Source organism: Echinops telfairi, unplaced genomic scaffold (assembly GCF_000313985.2).
Source record: "Echinops telfairi isolate 266 unplaced genomic scaffold, ASM31398v2 ScPeMD7_70;HRSCAF=299, whole genome shotgun sequence".
In the NCBI taxonomy this organism is placed as follows: Eukaryota; Metazoa; Chordata; class Mammalia; order Afrosoricida; family Tenrecidae; genus Echinops; species Echinops telfairi.
Window position 1 is genome coordinate 54,276,125 of NW_022103968.1, and position 23,121 is coordinate 54,299,245.

The 23,121-nt window shown below is 35.5% G+C and overlaps 1 protein-coding gene across 3 annotated transcripts in view; it reads right to left on the reverse strand.

Annotated features, from left to right (window-relative positions):
- The window catches only part of JMJD1C (jumonji domain containing 1C), a 165,172-nt gene that overhangs the window by 16,168 nt on the left and 125,883 nt on the right, over positions 1-23,121 (reverse strand). For 2 of the 3 annotated variants that reach the window (XM_045291565.1, XM_045291564.1), the window contains 11 exons: positions 22,450-22,593; positions 22,175-22,361; positions 20,390-22,068; positions 16,555-16,727; positions 13,912-16,106; positions 11,142-11,343; positions 8,430-8,644; positions 7,242-7,394; positions 2,985-3,074; positions 2,374-2,501; positions 451-664 (listed from right to left, as the gene is read on the reverse strand). In XM_045291565.1, coding sequence (XP_045147500.1) covers positions 451-664; positions 2,374-2,501; positions 2,985-3,074; positions 7,242-7,394; positions 8,430-8,644; positions 11,142-11,343; positions 13,912-16,106; positions 16,555-16,727; positions 20,390-22,068; positions 22,175-22,361; positions 22,450-22,593 — 5,380 coding nt within the window. The remainder of the gene's footprint in view (positions 1-450; positions 665-2,373; positions 2,502-2,984; positions 3,075-7,241; positions 7,395-8,429; positions 8,645-11,141; positions 11,344-13,911; positions 16,107-16,554; positions 16,728-20,389; positions 22,069-22,174; positions 22,362-22,449; positions 22,594-23,121) is intronic. The other variant, XM_045291563.1, reaches the window with a different exon arrangement.

Here is a 23,121-nt window from a genome sequence, read left to right on the forward strand (position 1 = left end):
TGTCCTTGTGGTTTTATTAATATGCTCATCCATAATGATTCTGCAGCTAATTTTGATGCCATCACGGAAGGGAAGGCACAGAGTATCTAATGAGAGAAGATACTTTTTTATTGAACCTAAGCCATGAGGTAAGCAGGACAAATATCAATTGTTCTAAGTTACTAGAACTCTGCAGAATACAGTGTAATCCTCTAGTACCCAAAACCAGATGAAACTCACTAACACCGAGTCAATTCCTACTCACAGCAACCCTTACTGGACTGAGGAGAACTTCCCCTGCTAGTTTCCAAGGCTGTAACTCTTTATGGAGCAGAGAACCTCATGTTTCTCCTGAAGAGTGGCTGGTAGTGCAAACTACTGACTTTTGGTTAGTAACCCAACTTGTAACCCACCACACCAACAGCAGTTCCTCATCCTACAGTACATGCTTAGATAATTAGCTACATTTACCTTTTTTTTCCTCTCTGGCTTTTTGCTCTGCGAGATCTGCTAACCAGTGCAGTGGTGACTGGGATTCTGGAGGAGTTAACTTGCTGTCGGTACTGACATCACTTCCAGGGCTGCTGTTACCATTTGTCTCATACTTCTGAGGAGTATTTTGATCCTGAGACTCAGGAATGCACAGAGAAATTTTATTACTGTGATTAAGAACATTCTGCAAAACCTATAAGGGTTAAAACAATTGAATTTTTTAATACCTCTCTTCAATTATACATAGTTAAAAATAAGTTATATACACTAACCCAGAAAATATAAAAAACCTATGTTTTACATTGATTTTAAAATGTTTATTCCCCTCGAGGACTGGGGGTAGGGACCCATGGGGGCCAGCAAACAGACATGGACCTATGTAAGGTTTTTTTTCAACCCTACGTTTTCGTATTGTTCGGAGTAGGACACTGTTGGTTTGCTAATTATATGGGTTGGACATGGGAGGAAAGTTTGGGGAGAAGGCAATGGAGCCAATGGCCCCGGGAGGTTTAAGGGGAAGGAGGTGGAGAGAAGGGTGTGTTGAGCGGACGATTTCATGGACAGGGGAACAACTAGGGAAGTGGACCCAGCATCCAGGAGAGAGCAGACATCCTGTGAGTATTAGAGCAACACCAAGCTAGTGGAGAGGAAGCACATAGAGGTGGAAGAAGGGGAAAAGTGATGGTGGGGCAGGAGGAGGCAAAAGGCAACAGAAGCAAACTCTAGGAACCAAGGGCATGGATAGAGAGATCAACAGAGATCTGCACTATGTAAATACATTAATCCCTAACGATAGTGGTATTGGCCTATGTACATATATTTATAAGGCATTACACTGAAGCTGCAGACGGGCCTTGGGACTTAAGCCTCGGCTCCTACTTTCCCTCAATATAAGAACACACTGTTTTAACAAATTGGCATTCTGTGATGCTCACCCATCCAGCCCCTACACGATTGCTGAAGACAAAATGGGTGCATAAGCAAATGTGGTGAAGACACAGGATGGTGCCCGGCTATTAAAAGATATAGTGTATGGCTGGAGTCTTAAAGGCTTGAAGTTAAATAAGCAGCTATCTAACAGTGAAGCAACAAGCCAACATGGAAGAAGAACACCAGTCGGTGCGATCAACACAGGGCAACAGGCATCAGAAGATTCACAGCAAACAGTAAACAAACAAACAAACAAACTAAAATGCATTGGTGAAATTGGAGGGGGGTTGGAGTGGAGACCCCAAGTCCATCTGTGGACAATGGAACATCCCCTCACAGACGAGTCGCAGGGAGGGGATGAACCAACCAATCAAGGTACAGTAGAGCACCAACAGATCATGCAATATACCTCTGATCCCTAGAGGCCTCCTCACTCCCACTAACATGACCCCAGTGCCGCTCCCCACTCTGGACTAGACGGGAGCATGTACACAGGTGTAGGCAAGAGATAAAACACAACACATGGAATCCAGGAACCGGAATGGGAACAGAGATGGCAAAAGGATAGGGGAGGGGGGGTGGGGGTGGGGAGAGGTGAGGAAGGAGGGGGGCACCTATCGCAATGAACGGCACATAACCACACACCCCCAATCCAGGGGAAGGACAACAGAAACCAGAGGGGAAGGGAGACAGTGGATGGTGTGAGATTTGAAAATAATTAACAATCTATGAAGGGGCCACGAGGGTCGGGGAGATGGGGAGAGGGGGGAAAAAAAAGGGAGCTGATCCCAAGGTTCAATGGCAAGTAAATGTCTAAAAAACAATGATGGAATATATGTACTAATATGTTAGATACAACTGATGTATTGATTGTAACAAGAGTTTTAGGAGTCCCCAATAAAATTACCTAAAAAAACATGTTTATTAATTTAGCTTTACGTATTATTTGATTAAAATTATTATTTTACTCACCTGAGTCATACCATTCATGGAACAAAAATTTCCAACTTGTATATTCTGCTTGTTAGTACAATGACAGTGGGATTTTATACCAAATTTTTCTCTAAGCATGTGCACTGCATCTAAAAGATCTGTCAAAACTACAAAATAAAACGAGTTAATAAAAGTTAACACTGATTCTTAAGACTGACTTTAAAATTTTCTTCCATTTTTCTCTATTATTTTTTCAACAATTGATCGATCAATCTCTACATATATGCCTGTACTCTCTCAACAAATTAAAAATCTAGTGTGTTCAAAAGATATAGAAGCCTTTCATTTATGAATGATTAGATGGTGCTATGCATAGTTGAAAATTAGTAAATAAATCTATAAAAAGCTGGGGGGAAAAAGCCTTTCATTATAAATCCAGTATGATTTTTTTCATTATACTTTAAAAAATGACTCCTCTGATTTTCATCATCAGGCTTGTCTTATCTTCCTAAATTTATACAAGTTTATACAATAACTGAGCAAAAACTTGTGAAGATTAGAAAAACACCTTACCTCTCTCTTTTTAGAGTCCTACAGAGTAGCACACAACCGAAAGTCTGGTTATCCTATAATACTATGTTTGAACTTACCAGAACCAGGTATAATCTGAGTCGGCATTAAATGCTTGTGGTCATGAGGCTGTCCCTTCACACACTTCATCCAAGCATAGAGCTCCTTATCTGTAAGAAAATTGTAACAGACCTGTTTTTATATTGCTCTTAGTTTTAGACAGATAAAATCAGTAGCTTGCATATTAAGAGCTCAACCGCTTTATAATAAAATGACTGAACCTAAAAATTTAAGCCAGAAGACAGTGAATTTTACATAAACAGTGATTCAAAATGGACACAAAATCAGAGACTTCTAAAATGTCCACTTTTATTATTTATCAGTGTATTGTTGTTAGTGGACATTGAAGTCAATTCCAACTCTTTAAGAACCTGATAGAAGGAAATATTGGTCTTCTAACATCAGTATGATCATTGCTGTTTGAGTCCTTTGTTTTGGCTGTTATAATCTGTTAACTACTCCAAACAGCATGTCCTTCTCTCATCGATCATTCCTGATCATGTGTCAAAAGTATGTGAGCTGAATTTTCAATAGCCTCACTTCTAAGGAGCGCTCTACTTGAATTTCTAGTAAGACCAATTTGTTTGCTTTTCAGGTACTCCGCAGGATATTCAATATTTTTTTACTAATATCATATTCCAAATGCATAAAGCCTCTTCCCTTTTTTTGGCCCAGTTTTCCCATGTATATGAGGTTGTTGAAAAGAGTATGGCTCAGGCAGGCATACCTTAAGGCCTCAAGGTGACATTTTTCATTTTTAACACTTGAAAAAGATCTTTTACAAATTTGTCCAAAGCAAAATTATATTTGATTTCTTGACGATTTCTTCCATGAATGTTGACTGTTGATCCAAGCAGGATGACAGCACTGATAGCTTCAATTTCTGTTGTTTGAGTCTAGTTGCGCTATAGCTAATTTTCTTTCATAATTCATGCCAAACAAAGCTTTGTCTGATCCTAATCTGTAAATTATACTGACAAGTATAATTCCCTAAAAGCTTCAAAAAAGACATGTAAAGAAATAATTTCTAATAAAACTATTAAAAAAACTAATAAAACTATTTAAAAAAAAGAAATAATCTTAAGGGCATATAAAAATGCCCTTAAATTTAGCAGATAGTTGTTATAAATTTAGCAGATAGTTGTTAATCTTGCTTTCATATTAAGGTATAGTAAGGAAGTTATCATATAAACATAAGGTTTATAGTTGAGCGACTGCAGCTGTAAGTGAGATGCCAGTGGTGTGGGTCCTTATGGGCAGTCCCAACCAAGCTGCTTCGACCGCGTGAAGATGGGCTTTGTGATGGGTTGTGCCATGGGCATTGCGCCTGGGGAGCTCTTCGGCACTTGTTCGAGTCTCAGAATCAGAATGCAGGGTCGGGAGCTGATGGGCAGCACTGGAAAAACCAAATTCATGACGATTGGGATGGGCATCCAAAGCTGACCCATGCAGTGGTTGCCTAGTAGGTCTACCCTCTCCCACCAATTGTAACCCATGTACTATAATAAAACAAAGTCTTTGAGTGAAAATAAATAAGCATAAGATTTATTACCCTGATCTCAAGTTCTTTATAGATTTAACGACGTGGGCTATTAACTATGTAATGACAGCAGTTTCCATTAATATCACTCAGCTCATTAAACTATAACTTGTTTTCTGAGAGCCTTGGTAGTTTATGGAGGCATCCATTCGGCTGCTATTCACAGGGTCAGCAGTTAGAAACCACCGGCTACACTGAGGGACAAAGAAGAGGCATTCTATTTCTGTAGTCTCAGAAACAAAACACTATCCTAAAGTATCACTATGAGACAGAATTGACCAGAAGGAAGTGAGCTTGAGTTTAACTGCTTTTCACTAAACAAACTAACCCAATATCATGAGATGATTCTGGTTCATGGCAATGAGAAGTGTTCCAGAGTAGAATGTTTTTTTAGTTGTACTTGGCAGCCAGATTTTTCTACCAAGGTGCCACTAAAATACCAATCTTCATGTTAGTAAACACCAACTGTTTACAGCATTCCGATCAACCCCACCCACCAAAAAACTTACAGAAACCAAATCCAATTAAAAAAAAAGAGATAAAATCAGATCTAAAACGAGTATTCCTTTGTGAAACACTGTTGACGTCTCTCCAATGTGGAAATGTTTTCTAAAAAACTAAATTTTAAGAACATGTTGATCATCACTCTTTGTGTTAAGTGCCATTAAGTTATATCTGACTCATGGCATCCTTATGTACACCAGAATGAAATTATTCCTGTACATTGTAACAATTGCTGCTAAGTTTGAGGCCATTGTTGTAGTCACTATATCAATCCATCTCATTGAAGATTCCTCCTGTGCCTCCCCCACACCCAGACTCCTTTACCAAATATAACGTCCTTCTACTGATAATATGTCCGAAGTACGTGAGATGAAGTCTCACTATCTTCCCTTCTAAGGAGCATTCTGGGTGTACTTCTTCCAAGACAGTTATGTTCTTCTGGCAGTTCATGGAATATTTAATATTTTATGATATATTCAATAGTCCTCAGCAAGCCACAATTTAAGTAATCGCCAGTCTTCGTCATTCATTGTCCATCTTTTGCATGCATATTAAATAACTGCAGATAAGATAGCTTATACATCTTCGTCCTCAAGGTGGCATATTTGTTTTTAATACTTTAAAAAGATGTTTTACAGCTTTGTCTAATAAAATTTACTTTTTGATTGCTGCTTCCATGGGTTGATTATTTTGACAAATGATAGCTGTATTAAGAGCTGTATAATAAGATAGATCAATGAAAATATATATGATTCAGAAAATATTAATGAAGCATGTAAATTATATTTTATAAATGATAAGGGGGTGATTAGACTAGACTTTCAAAATCAATATTAATAATAACACATCTATCTTCGTCAAATAAAGATCCATGAAAAATATATACATACACACATATTCAGGGGTGTGTGGTATAATAAATACAATGTTATTTAGCAAGGGGAAAACCAAAGTTAATATAGTAGAACCAAGAGAGAGAGATAAAATGCATGCCAGGAAATGTAACAATGCAGCTAACCTTTATCAAATGAAGGTATTAAAATGTCTACATGGTTTTGAAGATATTTGATCATCTAAAATGCATTTCTTACTATGCTTACCATTTTACTTAATTCACATATATTTTTGCACACCACAGAAACACTTTGATGATAAGCAAATCTTCCTGCTGTTCAGGACTCTGAGGAAGTGATGAGTGTATTAAAAAATTGCTTAGAGAAAAAGGCATTAATAATCTTAAACTGGAATCGATGCTGGTAGCTAATTTATGATTCATTTATCTATATACTACTCTGAAAAAAGAGTTGTTATGAATGAAAATGACAATTACAACACTGAACATCCTATCACCAAATATTTTATTTATAATGCTTGCCCAATTCTAATTCTTTCATTTTATTAGAACTTACCCCACTAATAGGTTGAAGCTTTCAAATTGCCTTGGTAAGTATTTCTAAAACATTTATACCATGAGAAAATACCTAGTTAGCTTCTTGTTTAACTGTGTGTTATCTACAATTGTATTAATAAGCAAAACAAGGTATCTACCTCTTTTACTACAAGATTATAAATATTTGTTTCAAAGGGTGTCTTTGAATACAAAGACTGCTTCTGCTTTCTTTGGTAAAGAGTGGATAAATGTTGCCAGAAGCAATCTTTTAACATTGCAATCCAAACCTTCTTGACCAACATTTAGGAAAATCAATTTACTATTACTTCTTATGTCACTGAGTTGATTGGGACTCACAGTGACCCTGTGACTCCAAGCAGAACTGCCCGTGTATTTTGGAGGCGGTAAATCTTCACAGGAACAGAAAGCCTCATCTTTCTCTCATGGATTGGCTGGTGGGTTCAAACTGCTGACCCTGGGCTAAGATTTAATTAGGCTAGTATTAAAATTGTGACTTAGTGAATGACTATGCAATTAACAGGATCTCAATGGAAGTTCAGATACCTGTACAATGGAATCCCAAAGCAAGAAGGCTCAACCTTCAATTATCTACCTGAAATAACAGACACTAGAGTAAGGCTAAAATATGAGATGTAATTTTATTCTAAAAATCTTGCCATTGATATACTGTTACTATTTATTTTCAAAACAAATTTTACAACACTTCCATAAAAATCAAAGTTATGGTTTAACAAAAAAGAATGCATTGATTTTTCAGATGAGTGACAGTAAAGATTAGAACATTATATGAAAATTATCATTTATATGAAGTTATAAACTTACCTCTAGAACTCTTCCTTTCTTTTGCCTTATAACAATCTAAGCAAACCACAAATCCACATTTTTGGCAGACCCAATGAATGTTAAACAATGTTGCTTCACAAGCATCACACATCTCCCGAACGCCTCGTACTGCTCTTTTCCAAGCAATTTTGGCTGAAATACGGAAAATACCAATATTTAAAAGCAAACTGTTACTGTCAACCTCTCCAAACATTTCTTTGCTAGGCATTCTTTTCTTGTAATATAGCCAAAAGTTTCACGGCAAACACAAGACTAACAAATGGTCACAGGTGAAAATAACAAAATAAACAGCTTTCATGAAAGGAAAATTCTCAACCTTGGCACGTTTGACATTTTGGGCTGAATAAAGCTTTTATTTTGAAATGCTATCTTGTGCATTGTAGGATATTTAGCAGCATTTCTAGCTTCTACTCATTAAAAGTTACCAGCTCATGATTAACAACACACTTCAAGTAGGGCTAGCAGAAATGATTTAATTCCCCTCCAAATCTGCCTCTGGAGTTGGGAAATCACCATATTTCTGAGCCTCGACTTAAAGGGTGAAAAGTAAAATAAAAGTTAGCATGTATACAGAGTATATATAGTAAATTTGCCGGGTGTTTGATCTAAGTCAACACAATTACTTTTTAAACATAGGAAGGGTTTCAATTTTCATTCCATTTTCCCACAAACTCTTTGAAGCCCCTCCCTTTGCACGTCTGAGGTAGTTTTCATTTCTATTTTGCAAAATTGATTTTCAGAGCAGTTATTTGCCAAAAGTCATATAACTAAACAGAAATGAAGGTGAGATTTAAACACAAATTTATCTAACACGAATGGCTGGAAAAAACTACACCAGTTTAAAAACTTTCATAATTACGATAAATTATATTTTTATTTGTAAAATGCTGAAAATTTCCATCAAAATTATCTTTGGTCACAATTAATACTGTATGTACTGATAGTAAAAATAGTAAAAATCACACACTGCTGTGATTTCATGAATTGTTACATTATTCAACTCAATCACGATGAAAAAAAAAAAGTTGTAACCTTTGATATTATAGGTGCATTTGATCATAAACAAGTTTTGAAAATAAGAGAGATTATAGAAGATAAAAGAGTTCTCGAGGGAAATTCTTAAAATGAAATCTGTAGTTATATATTATAGATATGAAACTTTCTTACCATCCTTTTTTACCCAGGATAAAGCAGTTTTCTCAGATGTTACTAGTTGACAGAACTTATCACCTATTACATCCAGTATATATTTAGATGTTTCTATGTCTAGTTCATCATCTTCATAATTTTCATGTGTCCATAAACTTATAGCTTCATCATCATATTGGTCAGGAGAAGAAAACCCATCTATACGAACCACTCCATTTTTACTAAAGGACAATCTAAAACATTAGGATGTAAACGAATTAAATAAGAAAATATTAAGAAAAAAATCCCAGTATTTTAAAAATACAAGCATATAATTTTTTTAAGCATATAATTTTAAAAATAGGCAAACAATGTTTTCTTAATCAACGCAAACAATGGACTGCTGTCTCTATCTGAAAAATATCTTTTGCAGTGTTAAGTAAATGAGAATAATAAGCAGCAGCAATTTCAAGAAATAAGATTTCCCAAATTTTGGATAATTATTTAACTCCAACTAAATGAAAACTAAGCTCGAGTATTTTGATTAGTGACAAAAATTAAAAAGCTAGTAAAGTGCCACCCGAAACACAGGTGATTATTTACACAAGAATCTCTACATACAATCATATAATCTGAGGATGAAAGAAGGGATTAGTATCAGAGCCTAAATAATGAGAATCCGATTTGCAGAAGGTTAGGGATGACAGTGTGAGCCCAAGATTCACTTGTGGGAAGTCCAAAAGAATTATGCCTACAATGAACTCCCTCTACCCACAACTGAAGTGGTTACTAAATAGAGTGCATTGGATAGGTGACTATAGAAGATCAAAGTCATAAATCTGACTTGAACAGCTAAAACGTTGAGAGTTAATTTCCCTTCAGATGCATGCTGGACCTGATTTGGTTTTCAACATTTTCTGTATTTTTGTTTTTTTCATATTAGGCTGTATCACAGGTGTATATGTCACTGGATGTCACTCTCATGAAGTTGTGTTACACGGTTATGATTATTTATATATTTTCAACACTTACTAGTGAAGATGCCACATAGAAAATGCCTACAATTAATAGAAAAGACCAACAAAATTCCTTTGATCATCATTCCCCCATACTTTTATTACCTTAAACTTTTCCCTCTTTAAAAGCAAAACAAAACCACTTTTCTAACTTTGTAAAAATCTATCATCTTATTTCAGTTTTCTACCAGATGTACCAAAACATTTAAAAATGGTCCCATGTCGCAGATGCTTAGTGGTCAAATAATAGTGCCACACAAATTAAAGGGCAGAACTGGGATTCGAACTTTCTAAAATGATTAGTGTTTAGAATCTTTGCTATAATCTTTTTCTGTCATTGTTAAAACAAAAAGCCACTACTATAAAGTCAATTTTGACTCATAGTGCCCTATACAGGATTTACAAGGTTGTAGATCTTTATGGGAGCAGATAGCCTCATTTTTCTCTTGTGGAGAAGGTGTTGGATTTGAAATTTGAACCTTTTGGTTAACAGCCCAACGCTTATCCAACAGCACCATCAGGGCTCTTAATTGTTAAGGTTCCAGAGAATAAATTCTGACACATAGTGACTCTATCTGACAGAGCAGAAAAAACTCCAGAATTTAATAGGCTGTAATCTTTTCGGTGGCACAATGGATTAAGTGTTAGGCTGCTAACAACACAGTTCAAACCCACATACCACTCGTTGGGGAGAAAGACAAGTAGACAGCCTCATCTTTGTCCTACAGACTGGCTAATGGATTTGAACCACCAAACTTGCCGTTAGCAACCCAAACCTTAACCCAAGGTACAAGTCTACAAATAAAAATATCACATAGAAAATACCTACAATTTATTACTACTTATTTTGTATTTTGAAAATAAATAAAACCAACTTATTTTGTATTTTGAAAATAAATAAATAAAATCTACTCAACAGATTCCAACTCACAGAGACCTTATATAGAGTTTCAGAGACTGCAAATTCTTATAGGAGCATACACTCTCATTTTTCTCCTACAGAGTGAGATGGTGGGTTTGAAATGCTAATATTGTAATAAGAAGTCCGTTGTCTAAACCACAATACCACCAAAACTCTTGTGATTCCATAGGACAGTTTTCTGATAGAGTTTACAGAATGCCGCTTACTTCTCCTGTCAGTGTAGGTGACAGTGGAGCATGTTAACCAGTGCCCCCAAGACTTTCCTTTTCTTCTTGGCTGGCTTAGTCTCTAACTGAACCGTTCAGAAATCTATTAAAGTATTATTTAGTAATATCACTATTCAGTAGGACTTAGAACACCCATAAACAGATTTCATATTTTTAAAAAAAATCTGTAAAATGTGTTTATCACTGACAAATACTTGTTGCCTTTTAGAAGCTTTACATTATTACACCTATACATATGAAACAGATTTTAATAAAAGTATTGCTAATGCAGTGTAACCTAAACTCAAATTGAATTATCTAGAATTAGAATATGTGATTATTATCTAATGCTCAAAATAGGCAAGTCTATGCAACACTGCTTTGGCCAAAGAACAGCTATTTAAAAATCAAACCAAGTAACAGCAACAAAAACAATCATATAACTTTCTAATCAATATTTTCTAAATAAGAAAATTAAACCATCAGAGAAAGGTCATATAGAACGAAAATAGTAATGTGAATACATATTTGTTCAAACAGCACCTGTTAAAAGTTAGCATTAGAAAAAACATCTCTAGATAATAACACTGATCAGGTTTTCACTTACCTTCTAAAGTAGTAAAACCTACAAAACACTGGTGAGTGAGTTGGCTCTTCTCCTTTTTTACTCCGAAAAAGTCTACATTCTCGGCACTTCTGTAAATTAGGTCCTATCTCACAGCAGGAGTCATCCTGTAGAAAGGACTCCCCAGTTTGTTTTAGCTTCTTGACTTTACGCCAATCTTTTAATACTGAGCGAGGGATGCCAGCTGTAAAATTAGTAAGAAAGTATTAGCATTAAAATGTTTTGCAGAAAAGAAACAGAAAAATTTTCCTTCAAATTCTAGATCCTCGGTAAGTAGAAAGTCCTCAGCAGCATTTCTATTTACTCCCTATTCTGCGACCTGAATGAAGCAGACGCATATGTCAATATATTTGAAATGCACAGTTCAATATACTGTAAATTTTCCGTTGAGTGTAATTCTTTACAAATTAAATGTTCATGTTATAGTAGTAAGCATAATCTTTCATATATATACTATTAATCTATAAATGAAAATAGAAAGGATATGGTTTCTAAAACTACAATCTTTAACAAAGCAGGCTGCCAGATCTTTCCGCTAAGGAGATTCTATAGGGTTCAAATTGTTGAACTTTCTGTTAGTCAAGGGTATAGCTTAATATTAATAAATATGGCTTATGTAGGAGAAAATTTTCAAAATTCACAGAAAGAATTTAAAGACCATGTTAATAGTTAAAAAATAATCTGATTTTCCAAGGGAGATGTAGCTCATTAAGATAAACTGTAACTTTAATATTACCTATATTTGAGAGAACAAAGGCTAAGAAGAACTGAGCTATGTTTCTTCTAATACCTCTCCTTTATTGTTTCCTCCATTGCTTATCAATAATAGACATTTTTAAAAAGTTAATAGATTTAAAGTGAAAGAAAAACATAATAATGATGGTATTTTTTGAAGGCAGGATGTTATCTATCAGAAAAAAAAATTACTATATATTTTAATGTTTACAAGGGAAAAAAACCCCGTATCACATGCAATACCATTTCCCCATAATATAATTAACATGAAAAGTATCAACACTGCCTCATCTATAGAGAACTCCTAAAAAGAATGCATAAAATACACTTTGCCTGTGAGCAATACTGTATACATTATCATATATACTCATGTATAAGCCGAGTTTTTCCAGCACATTTTTAATGCAGTTTTTGTGGTAGAATTAGGTACCTCGGCTGATATTTGGGTTAGTTTATACTGGAATATATATATGGTAATTTAAATGTGTCATATTAGGGTAAATATTTAACTCAATTTACATTATAATTTGTTCTTTTACTACCCATATAAAGAAATCATCAGACATTTACATAGCTTGCTGTGATATTGTTAGAATGCACTGTTATTTACTATTCTTGTGTTTTCTATTACATCCCCTTTGTACAGCAGAGATCTCATTTACCTGAGATACTTTTTTTGCAGAAACTATGTAAGAAAAACTTGATCAACAGCTGAAAACACATTTCTAGAGTTCTAACTACTGATTATGTAAGCAGTATAATTACAGAAAGATCACACATGACAGAAATAGGAATTACAGTGTGTAAACTATAGGGTGGCCCATAACATCTCTATCAGTCTGCATGGACTCAATGACAATTGAGTTTGGTTTTGTTATAGTAAATCCAATGGTTTTATGTATCATGGAACTTGCCGATACATTTAAATTTGGTGGGTAATGTAGGTTTATAAGATTAGGTCAAAAGTTAGTTATGGAACATTATCAATTACAAAAGTTGGCAGACAAAAACTTTATAAAAGAACAAGTAAAATATCATTTTATCTGGGATTAGAAGCACTAAGAAACAGTACTTAAAAGTGTTTTTGAGAATACCTAACTATATGTATAAATGTATATATGTATCATATTATAATGCTTTTCATTCTGACCTAACCTAGCCTTTCTGATTGACCACCCCTATCAACATAAACCCCCCACCCCCCCCCAGGTTATATTTAGTCCATGAAGTAGACAATCCACTCAGGTTTAGAAGTTACTTGACTATGAATGACCAACTTTTGTATATGGTCTAGAAAAAACAAGTCAACTATGACCATTTTTAATAGAATACATCAAGTGTTGCTCATTTCTTTGAACTTGGACACAAATGGTACTTAAAACACTCTCTCTAAAGCTAAATGTTAGTTACCAAGTAGGGATTTGACAATTTGTGGGGAAGAAATGCTGATCTGCCCTTTCTCTTCAGAACTCATACTTTTAAGCATGTATTTCATTAAGAATTTTGTAAACATAATTTCACAAGAGTTCTACACGATAAAAGCCAGGCGTTTCCGATCTATGTTTTCTTAAGTTTAAATAAAATATTTGAATATTTATCACCAAAGGAAATGCTATATAAATAGAAGAGAAACTGGAGCCATGAGAGAAAAACCAATACCATATGTAATCCAGTGTTCAAATAAATGCACATTCCTTCTCATTGTCATTCTCTGCCTTCTGCCTATATTTTTCTTTCAGCCTCTGTCTAGTTGATATTGATTTCCTTTGTTCTGACACTTTCTAGGTTTACCATGAGTAACCAGTCACTACAATATTATTAAAATGGAGACACTTACCTTCTCATTACTCCTGCAGGATACTTGTGATATATAAAAATGAGATCAGTGAGTATGTACGTAACACTAAGACATGCAAATGAAAGGAAAAAGATATATACCGATGTTCAGTGAATCACACCATTATTTCTAGAAAATACAATGCCCTTTACCTAAACTAAAATAAAGTAATTTACATACCACTATTGTTGTTGCTCTGCAACTTCAATTTACTTTTTTCTTTTGCACTCCTGCTGAGAACCCCATTAGGTTTCGAATCTTCTTCTACTTCACCTTTTCTTTTCTGCAAATCATTTTGCTTCTTTTTATAAGTTGGCTTAGGTTGCCTTTTAGTCCTTTGCTCTGATTTGCTTTCACTTTCATCAGAGTCACCACTTTCAGAGCCGGATTCATAAGTTCTTTTGGCTTTTCTCCTACTGACTTTATCATCTCTTATATATTTATCAACTATGATCTTGCTATCTACACTATTTTGAATATCATTAGACGTAGAGGCTATTAAGTTGACAGAACATGGCTTAATTATTTCTGATACGGAGTGTCCTGGACTTTCCATTTTATTAGTGTTTTTATCTTCTTCTGAATGTCTAGTAAGCCAGGCCTTTTTCAGTTTAGTATGGCAGTTTGGTTGACTTGTCTGGGATGTTTGCCCATTTCCGACAGAGTTTGCTTTGTTTATTGTCCTACAGACCACAGTGCTTTCCAAGGGCACAGAGGCTGAAGAGGTCTGACTTTTCACAGCATTAGGCTCAGCCTCACTAACATTACTACTCTTATATTGAGCAGCAGCCAAGGCTGCCTTGTGCTTTTTTAAATGGATAAAATCAGTTGTGCCTGAGAACCCAGAGCTGGGCTGAACAGCACTTCCTGTTTTACTACCAGTTGGTGTAACTGAAGCTGTGGTGCTGACTTTGCATTCTTGTGCCCAAGACACTGACTGACTGACACTTTTTGAGGAAGTACATTCTAAGGATGTAGAGGCCAAAATGGTATTTGATAAAGAGTATATTACTTCTGAACCACCCCAACTGGAACTAGTGGTGGTAGAGACAGCAGATGTAAAAACATCTGTTTTCGGATGACACGTCGTATTTACAGCAGACATAACTGAACTGGGAACACTGCCGTGTGAGACAGACAGAAAAACTTTTTCAGATTTTATGTGAGCATTGTCTGAATTCATAAAAGGCAGAATGATTCTTCCGGTCTCCCCAGTTTCTGCTGGTTTCAGGCAATCTGTTTGATTTGCCTCAGTTGAAGATTTTTCACTAAGTCGATCTTTGGAAGCTAACTGCATTGAAGATATGCTTTCATATTTTGTACTAGAAGGTGGACGTACAATGACAGATGCCATAGCAGCCTGTGACTTTCCAATGCTTTTTTCCACGTGCCATTCAGCTTTCTCTTTGCTGAGGTTATTAGATTTCCACATTTCTGTCAAACTCTGTTCAGAACTCTTGAAATTTGCTTGAGAGTCTTTGGGCTCAGGTATTAGAGTTGGTGGCTTTTGGGACTCTTGAGCTTTCCCACCAGCATTTACTGGCATCACTGGAGTTAAAGTTGGAGGGGAAAGGTTACTATAGCTGCTTTCCTTTCTTTCCACACTGTGATGGATTGGTGGATGAAATACTGGTGCTCTATGTAAAGCAGGCATACTTCGGAGTGTATTTGTAGAAGAAACTGTCAAATGGGTAGGACTCCTACTGTCATTTCTGAAGGTTGTGACAGAGTGAGATGCAATTTGATGAGGAAGATGTTCTGGTATTTTGCCTACTAAACCTTCCGTTTCTGTTTGGTGTCTAATCAGAGGTGGAGGCTTTGAAAGAGATGATATATATGAAGTCAAAGTTTGAGGATTAGCTGCTGCTGCAAGGCTACTACTCTGCTTCTCTGTGTAAGAAACTTCTTTGGATGGGTATGATCTTGGTGGTTCATTGACTACACTATTAGACAGTGTAGTGAAATAGTTACTTTGGGGCAGACTCTGAGACACTGAGTGCTTCATTTTATAAAGATCTGATACTGAGCGCTCTAAATCTTTGTCTTGTTTGATGATGTGACTTTTAGGACTAGAACATGATGATGCCACTCTGGTATAATTATCTCTCTCACTCTCAAGCCCTTTGATTTTAGTTGTAAAGGGAGCAACATCAATACTTTCTTGAAGAATTCGACGGTGTTCCTCTTTATATTTGTTTAACCTTTCTCCAGTCTCCTGAGGTGGCCTTTGTAATTGATTCAATAATGGATCCACAAAATGCCTGTGCAAAAGACCATCCTTTCCAGTCTGTGGCCTATTTGAATCCAGGTCATTTTTTGCTGATGTGGATGCAACAGATCGTAAAGGTTCAATAAAAGCCTTTCTCTCCAAGTCTCTGTAAATAAAATAAAGTTGTTTTGTACCACTTTTTCTTACATAACACAAAGATAGTTTCTATACACAATACTTTATCATAAAAGTAAAATGTCTGCATTAATATTGAGTTACAGTGTTTAACATTGACTTAAAAGGTATATCAAAATAGAAAAAAAATACTTATCAATGTGCAGTTTTTTTCTTTTTAAACCATTTTATCACAATCCATACATCCATCGTGTCAAGCACATTTGTACATTTGTTGTCATTATTATTCTCAAAAATTTGCTTTCTACTTGAGCCCTTGGTAATCGGCTCCTCATTTTCCCCCTCCCCCCCCGCTGCCCTCTCCCCAATATGCAATTTTAAGATACTTATTAACTGAAAATTAAAATTGCCTACTTAGGAATTTATTAAGAATCATTAAAAACAAACTTTTTGTAAATTTTAAGTATTGGTGAACTTACTCTTTGTGATGATCTATTAAGGTTTTTGTCAGTGGTGGACTGGAATGTGCTGTAATTTTAAGAGGACGATGAGGTTCTGCACTAGAAGGTCTGACAGGAACGTGACTAAGTAACCCAATACCATCAGCTGAGGTCACAGGAGTGGGCTGATGTAACCAAGGACTGGGCGAATTCTAATTAAAAAAAAAGAAGAAGAAATAATAAAACAAAAAAGTAAAGGAAAACAAATGTTACTCAATAGCGATAGCTAAAATAGGATGGTAGTAGGCCTTTAATATCAACATATACAATGTACATAATTCATTTTAAAAGGGATTTTATGAGAAATGATACACACAAATAAGTAGCCAACACAGATATACATTTTTCCCATATGACCCAGAAAAATTCATCAGTGATAGGGTAGGATTAATAGTTGCTATTTATTTTCCTAAAACAAAAAAAAATTAATGAAATCAATACCTTTAACTTGTTACGAACAGGGTTGCACAGAGAACATAAATTCTAATACTAAAAGAATATACGTTGATAGAAGCAAAAAACAGGTTGACATTCCTAAAATACATTTCACTAGTAATAGAAATTATATTAAGGTTCACACGCCCTTTTTTTGAGGGGGGGGGCAATTCACTTGATTTCAGTCAGTTACTCACATCTTCAACGCTATCACAACTCTTTAAAGGACCATTAAGTTTACAGGTATAACAATGCTAATTTTCTATGTATCAATATTCCTTTCTCATAATGGAAAATATAATGTCAGAGACCTGTATACTGAATTGACACACAAAACTACTTAATTTTATTCTAGGAACTGTTTCTATTTCTATATTAGGATTCACTGACATTCTTAACAGACAAGTTTTATGACTTTGTCAACTGGATGGGATAATCAAATACACAGAAAACACAACTTTCTTGGTTTAGCAAAAGCATTAAATTTTACATCAGACAAAATAATAATTTATAAATTATCAAGGGTTCATGGGGACGGAGAGAGCAGGGAAGGAGGGAGAAAAATGAGGAGCTGATACCAAGGGCTCAAGTAGAAAGTAAATGTTTTGAGAATGATGAGGGAAACAAACGTACAAAAGTGCTTGACACAATGGATGTATGTGTGGATTGTGATAAGAGTTGTACAAGCCCCCAATAAAATGATTTAATTTAAAAAAATTTATATCTCAAAATGAAGTCACGAGCAAATATCATGTTGCTGTAAAATTTAGAATAAAAAAGAAACTAGTCATGAACCTTAAAATAGAGAAAAATATATGTTAGTTTACACAACTAAGAATCATTCAAATGTTCCAAAAGGTCCCAGAATGACAAGACCAAGAAATTTGAATTTGCAATTAAATATGGTTATAAGATTTTACTTCATAAAATGAATTCCTAATGCAGTAGCTTTTTTGTTTCTTCTTTACGTCTACACAGATCTAGATGATAAGAGACCTTGACTTTTGCTCAAAATGTTATTTTACTATCATGTTAGATAAAAGAATTGTTATTGTGTATTTATTTTAACAGGTTTCTAACCAGTGGGTGAAACATTTCATGTTCTTATAAGTAATGGTGACTAGAATCCTATGGTGTGAATTTGTGCTCACATGGCACATACTTTAAAGGGGTCCTTCTCCAACCCATTTTTAAAAACAAGCTTGTCAACAATTTATTCATTAAGATTCAAAATTATTTTCTAACTCATTGCTGTTCCTCTAAGCCTCACAGGTCGGAAGAGCTACAGCTATATTCATAACACATCAACACTGATGGGTAAAGTAAAAATGTGAGTGAATTGGGCACCTGTATCACTGGGACTGTTTTCAATTCTTGAAAAGAGGCTATTGTGGTAATTAGGACTCTGGATTGGTAACAGCTACCTAATGTTGACTCTGTTGTATGAGTCTGCTTGCAGAAAATTCAATGTCCCTATCAAGAATATGTGAATGGAAAGTTTGTTATCAATGGAGGTACAATTCTAAAATTCAGATGTTACCAAATTAAATGTGGAGGAGCTTATGCAGGAAAAATTGTGAAGTTTACTGGTAACTATTTTTAGAAAGCAGAAGCCCATATCAAAATAGAGCCAAAAGGATATTATTGATAAGAATTAGTCACCATAAATACCACATAAAATTGTTACCATGGCATCTTTTATCAACAACAAATGAGTGCTCTTTGCCAGCAAGTTCATCCATTCTAACTTGTTCATTACAACATGTCTATATATCATCACAGCTACTTACGATGGCTCCCTAAAACAAGTTGGGTATGAATGGACATCATTTTTACATCTACTATTACTACTATCACAAAATTACATGCAAACAAAATTATCTCTAAATATGAAACCTCATTAGCATTGTCTTCAAATTGTTAACCCATATCTTTTTAAAAAAAATCATTTTTACTGGGGGCCCATACAACTCTTATCACAATCCATACATCCATTTGCTGCCATCATCATTCTCAAAATATTTTCTTTCTGCTTGAGCCCTAGGTATCAGCTCATTACCCCCCCTCCTTCCTCCATGAACCCTTGATGATTTAAACATTATTTTTATTTTTTTTAATGTCTTACACTGTCTAATATCTCCCATCATCCACTTTTTTCTGTTGTCTGTCCCCCAAAGAGGAGGTTATATGTAGATCATTGTGATTGGTACCCTCTTTCTCCCACACCTTCCCCTTACCCTCTTGGTATCACTACTCTCATTATTGGTCCTGAGGGGTTTATCTGTCCTGGATTCCCTGTGTTTCCAGCTCTGATCTGTACCAGTATACATCCTCTGGTCTAGCTGGATCTGTAAGGTAGAATTGGGATCATGACAGTGGGGGGCGGGGGGGGCATAGGGGAGAGAGCATTAAAGAACTAGAGGAATGTCTTGTGTTTCATCGGTGCTATACTGCACCCTGACTGGCTCGTCTCTTCCCCAGGACCCTTCTGTAAGGGGATGTCCAGTGGCCTACAGATGCGCTTTGGGTCTCTACTCCACCTCATTCAAAATGATAGTATTTTTTGTTCTTTGATGCCTGATACCCATAACATATCTATCGTGGAATTAACACACCCGAGACTTTAGTCAAAACGAACAATGATAATAAAGTGGCTAAAAGCTTCTGACATGCACCTGAGAATCATCCTGGGCTGAACAAGGACAAGATTGTCCCTTGAGAGTTTAATAATGAAACTTATATCTGTCATTTTTATACCGATGCTGGTATTGTCTTTGAAAATCATTGTAATTGTTTTAAATGTGAAATGAATTTTGGTAGAGAAACTACATGATCCATGAAGGCAAAGCAATCCTCAATATCATCACATTTGTCAATAGCCACTTAAGCAGAATCTGAACCCCAATCCTGATCTTCGAGAATCTCTCCTACCTTAGTTTCCCTAGAGACAGCAAGAAAATTAGTCATACTTTGTAATGTACAATCAATTCAATGTAGTTAGTTGGGAAATTTAAGTTTGCAATTTAAGAATAATGGTATGATACACATAAAGATTCTTATAATTTATTTAAGTTCTGGACTAAAAGTTTCACTTTCCAGCATCTAGTACTTGAGCAAAATAACTATGGCTATATATTAATTAAAGATACTAATTTTTAGCTGTAGCATATATTAGGAACAATCTAAATGATTTAATTCAATTTTATACTTAACATTTTTTTTTGAGATCTCAGTTGTACTGTCCCAAAGTTACTAAGCATCGAATGTCACCATAATAGACTTGGAAACATCTAAACCTATTTTAAATGAAAAATTATCTAATATTTGTATGTACCCTAATAGACATGTATATTGATATCTGGCAAACAAATTAACTTACCCTTCTTAAGGAAGCTTCGGTGTTAACTGCATTTTCTGGGTGAACCCATTTAGAAGAAGGTAAACCAAGTCCTGAGTATGCATGTGTTCCATTTGGGTACTGCCAAATAATTGGATAAAGTCCAAGTTGATTATATGAAGCAGGGTGGGCTTGTCCAAGAAGATGAGGTGACTGGTGCTGTAATAATTGCTGCTGTTGCTGGTGTGCTAGTGCTAAGTGGCTTAAGCTGCTGGCATGAGCAGTCTCTAATCGTGGGTGGCCACCAAGTAAGGAAGCAGCAGGCACTCCGGGTAACACAGTTGGAAGTAAATGAGGATGATGAACAGAGTGGTGTGGGCCACTAGTCAGAGGGTGAGTGTTAATGGTAGGTAACTGAGTTTGACTGGAGGATCCAGCTAATATGTGGGGTGCAGGAGTTAAGGCTGGGTGATGGACACCTGGATTTAAACAAGTTCTATGGGATGAGGAATGAAGAGGAAAAGGATGCTGGTTTAAGAAAGGTGAAATGTGATTAGCTCCTGGTTCTGGCCCAATAAGTGCAGGATCTCGGTAAACTGTGAAATGCTCATTTTTATCAATGATAAGCGGACTCTTTGTAGATTCCAATGCACTGCCTCGAGTGGGAACTGGATGAAAGCTGCATCTTGATAATACATGTTCTATCTTACTTGCCAGTCTTCTTTCACCAGTAGCTTGGCTGTTGGTATAAGTAGTCTTAGACATTATTGAGTCAGGAGAATGGCTAATTTTGGATTTAACAACTTCAGGTGAAAGAGCAGATTTTGTCTTGGGAGTATCTACAGATGTATTAAGTTTAGATTTTATGGTCTCTGGGGGTGGACTTCGTTTATGCAGCTTATTATCATCTGTGACAGAAACGGCATTTAAAGATGTCATGTAAGAGGCATATTGGGTTTTCTCTTTTTCCAAATTCGGGTGATCTTTTCCTGAAGTAGCATTTATATTTGACTGGGTTAAGTCCACTTTAATAACATCACTGACCCAGCTCTGATCAGAATCTTGCTTTGTTTCCATGTATTTTGTATTTGAAATAGAATGCTTTGAGTCACCAACATTAGAATCTGTTTTCTGAAGTGTCTGAAGGCCAAAGGTACTTGACTTTTCCTGAGCCACCTTTTGTGAAGTAGTGTCATTTGTGATATCTATAACACACTTTGGTGTAGGCGGTCTGGATGCGTACTTCTCCTTTGGAACGAATTCCACTGTATGTGTCTTTTCCATATTGCATTCCGGAAGAAGTAAATCATTAGGATTATGATCAGAAAGCGTAGCCTGTTCTGATAAATGGGTAATCTTTTTTTCTTGAAGGTGAGCGTCAACTGACTTCAGCTTCTCTACTTCTTCATGTTTATCTTCCTGTGTTTGATCCCAGGGAGTCTGGCTATTTATTATTAGTGTCTTCTCCCCTGCCTTCTCATTATTCTGAGGTTTTCCTTCTTCTCCATTTATCTTTGAAGTGTTTTTATTTTTCAAATCATTGTCTGACTTTTGCTCTGAAGAATTATCTGTCATTCTCTTATTTGAATTTTCTGAATCACTGCTCTCAGAAAAATCTGAAGCATTGTCAGTCCGCAGTCTTTTCAAATTGGGTTTCTTCTCATCCTCCTCCGGCTTCCTTCTTTTATTCATCAAGTGTTTGTTTTTACTTTTAGCATTTTCTGTAAGGTTATTAAAAAAAGAAAAAGGAATAGTCATTGTCATATCAATACTAAATCAGCATATTTAAAATGTATTAGTTTATCTTTCCTTTTAAAAGGGTCCTACCTCCTCTCGTTATATAATCATTTTTTTCCTCCTTTATCTTCTCTTCATCTGGTATGCTGCTATCTGAGCCCTTTCTCTTATGTGGACGAATATTTCTTTGTTGCTGGTGTGTATTCTGTTTTGGTACTGCAGCTTGGGAGTTCATGGCTGGTCTGGGACTATTTGCTTGGGCACGTGTATAATGGCCCTAAAAATAACCAATTAACAACAATTGTTTATTGATCCTAAGTAGCTTAAAGGAAAATACAGTAATCCACCACTAATAACATACATACGTGAACAGTGTTGTTGTTTTGACTGGCGCGAGACCTACGTCGTGATGTAATGCCAATATTTTCTCCTTTTAACAAAGAGTGAACAACATCATCTAGAAAGGTCATTTGAACCATAGAAGGATCGACATTCTGTGGTTCTAATACCTAATTAATGACACAAAATAAAAAAAAATTAAGCCATATCAGTTAACCAATGACATTAAGTATAATTTACTTGGTAGAAATGTTTAGAAATCCGTTTGTGAACTCCAATTTGTAAGGTAGTGTCATATTTACAATAAATCGATTTTAAACATTAATAATTTTTAACTTGAAACCAATTTTTCAACTGCTTTCAATGAACAATTAATCTGAGGTGTAGCTTGCGCAACATGGATAAGAATGGATCTAACATACAGATAGATGCCACAGAAGTTGTATAAATTCTATGTTAAAAAATAAGCAATTTTCCTAGTGGTTTTCACATAAAAAGAAGAAAAGTTTAAGAAGAAAATTTTTGACAAAAATTGTGCAAATGAATAATAGGTGAAGGGAGATGTCAGACAGTATAAAATATGACAAAGTAACAATGGTTTATAAATTATCCAGGGTTCACGAGGGAGGGGGGAACAGGAAGTGAAGGGAAAGAAGTGAGGCGCTGATACCAGGGGCGCAAATAAAATGTTTTGAATG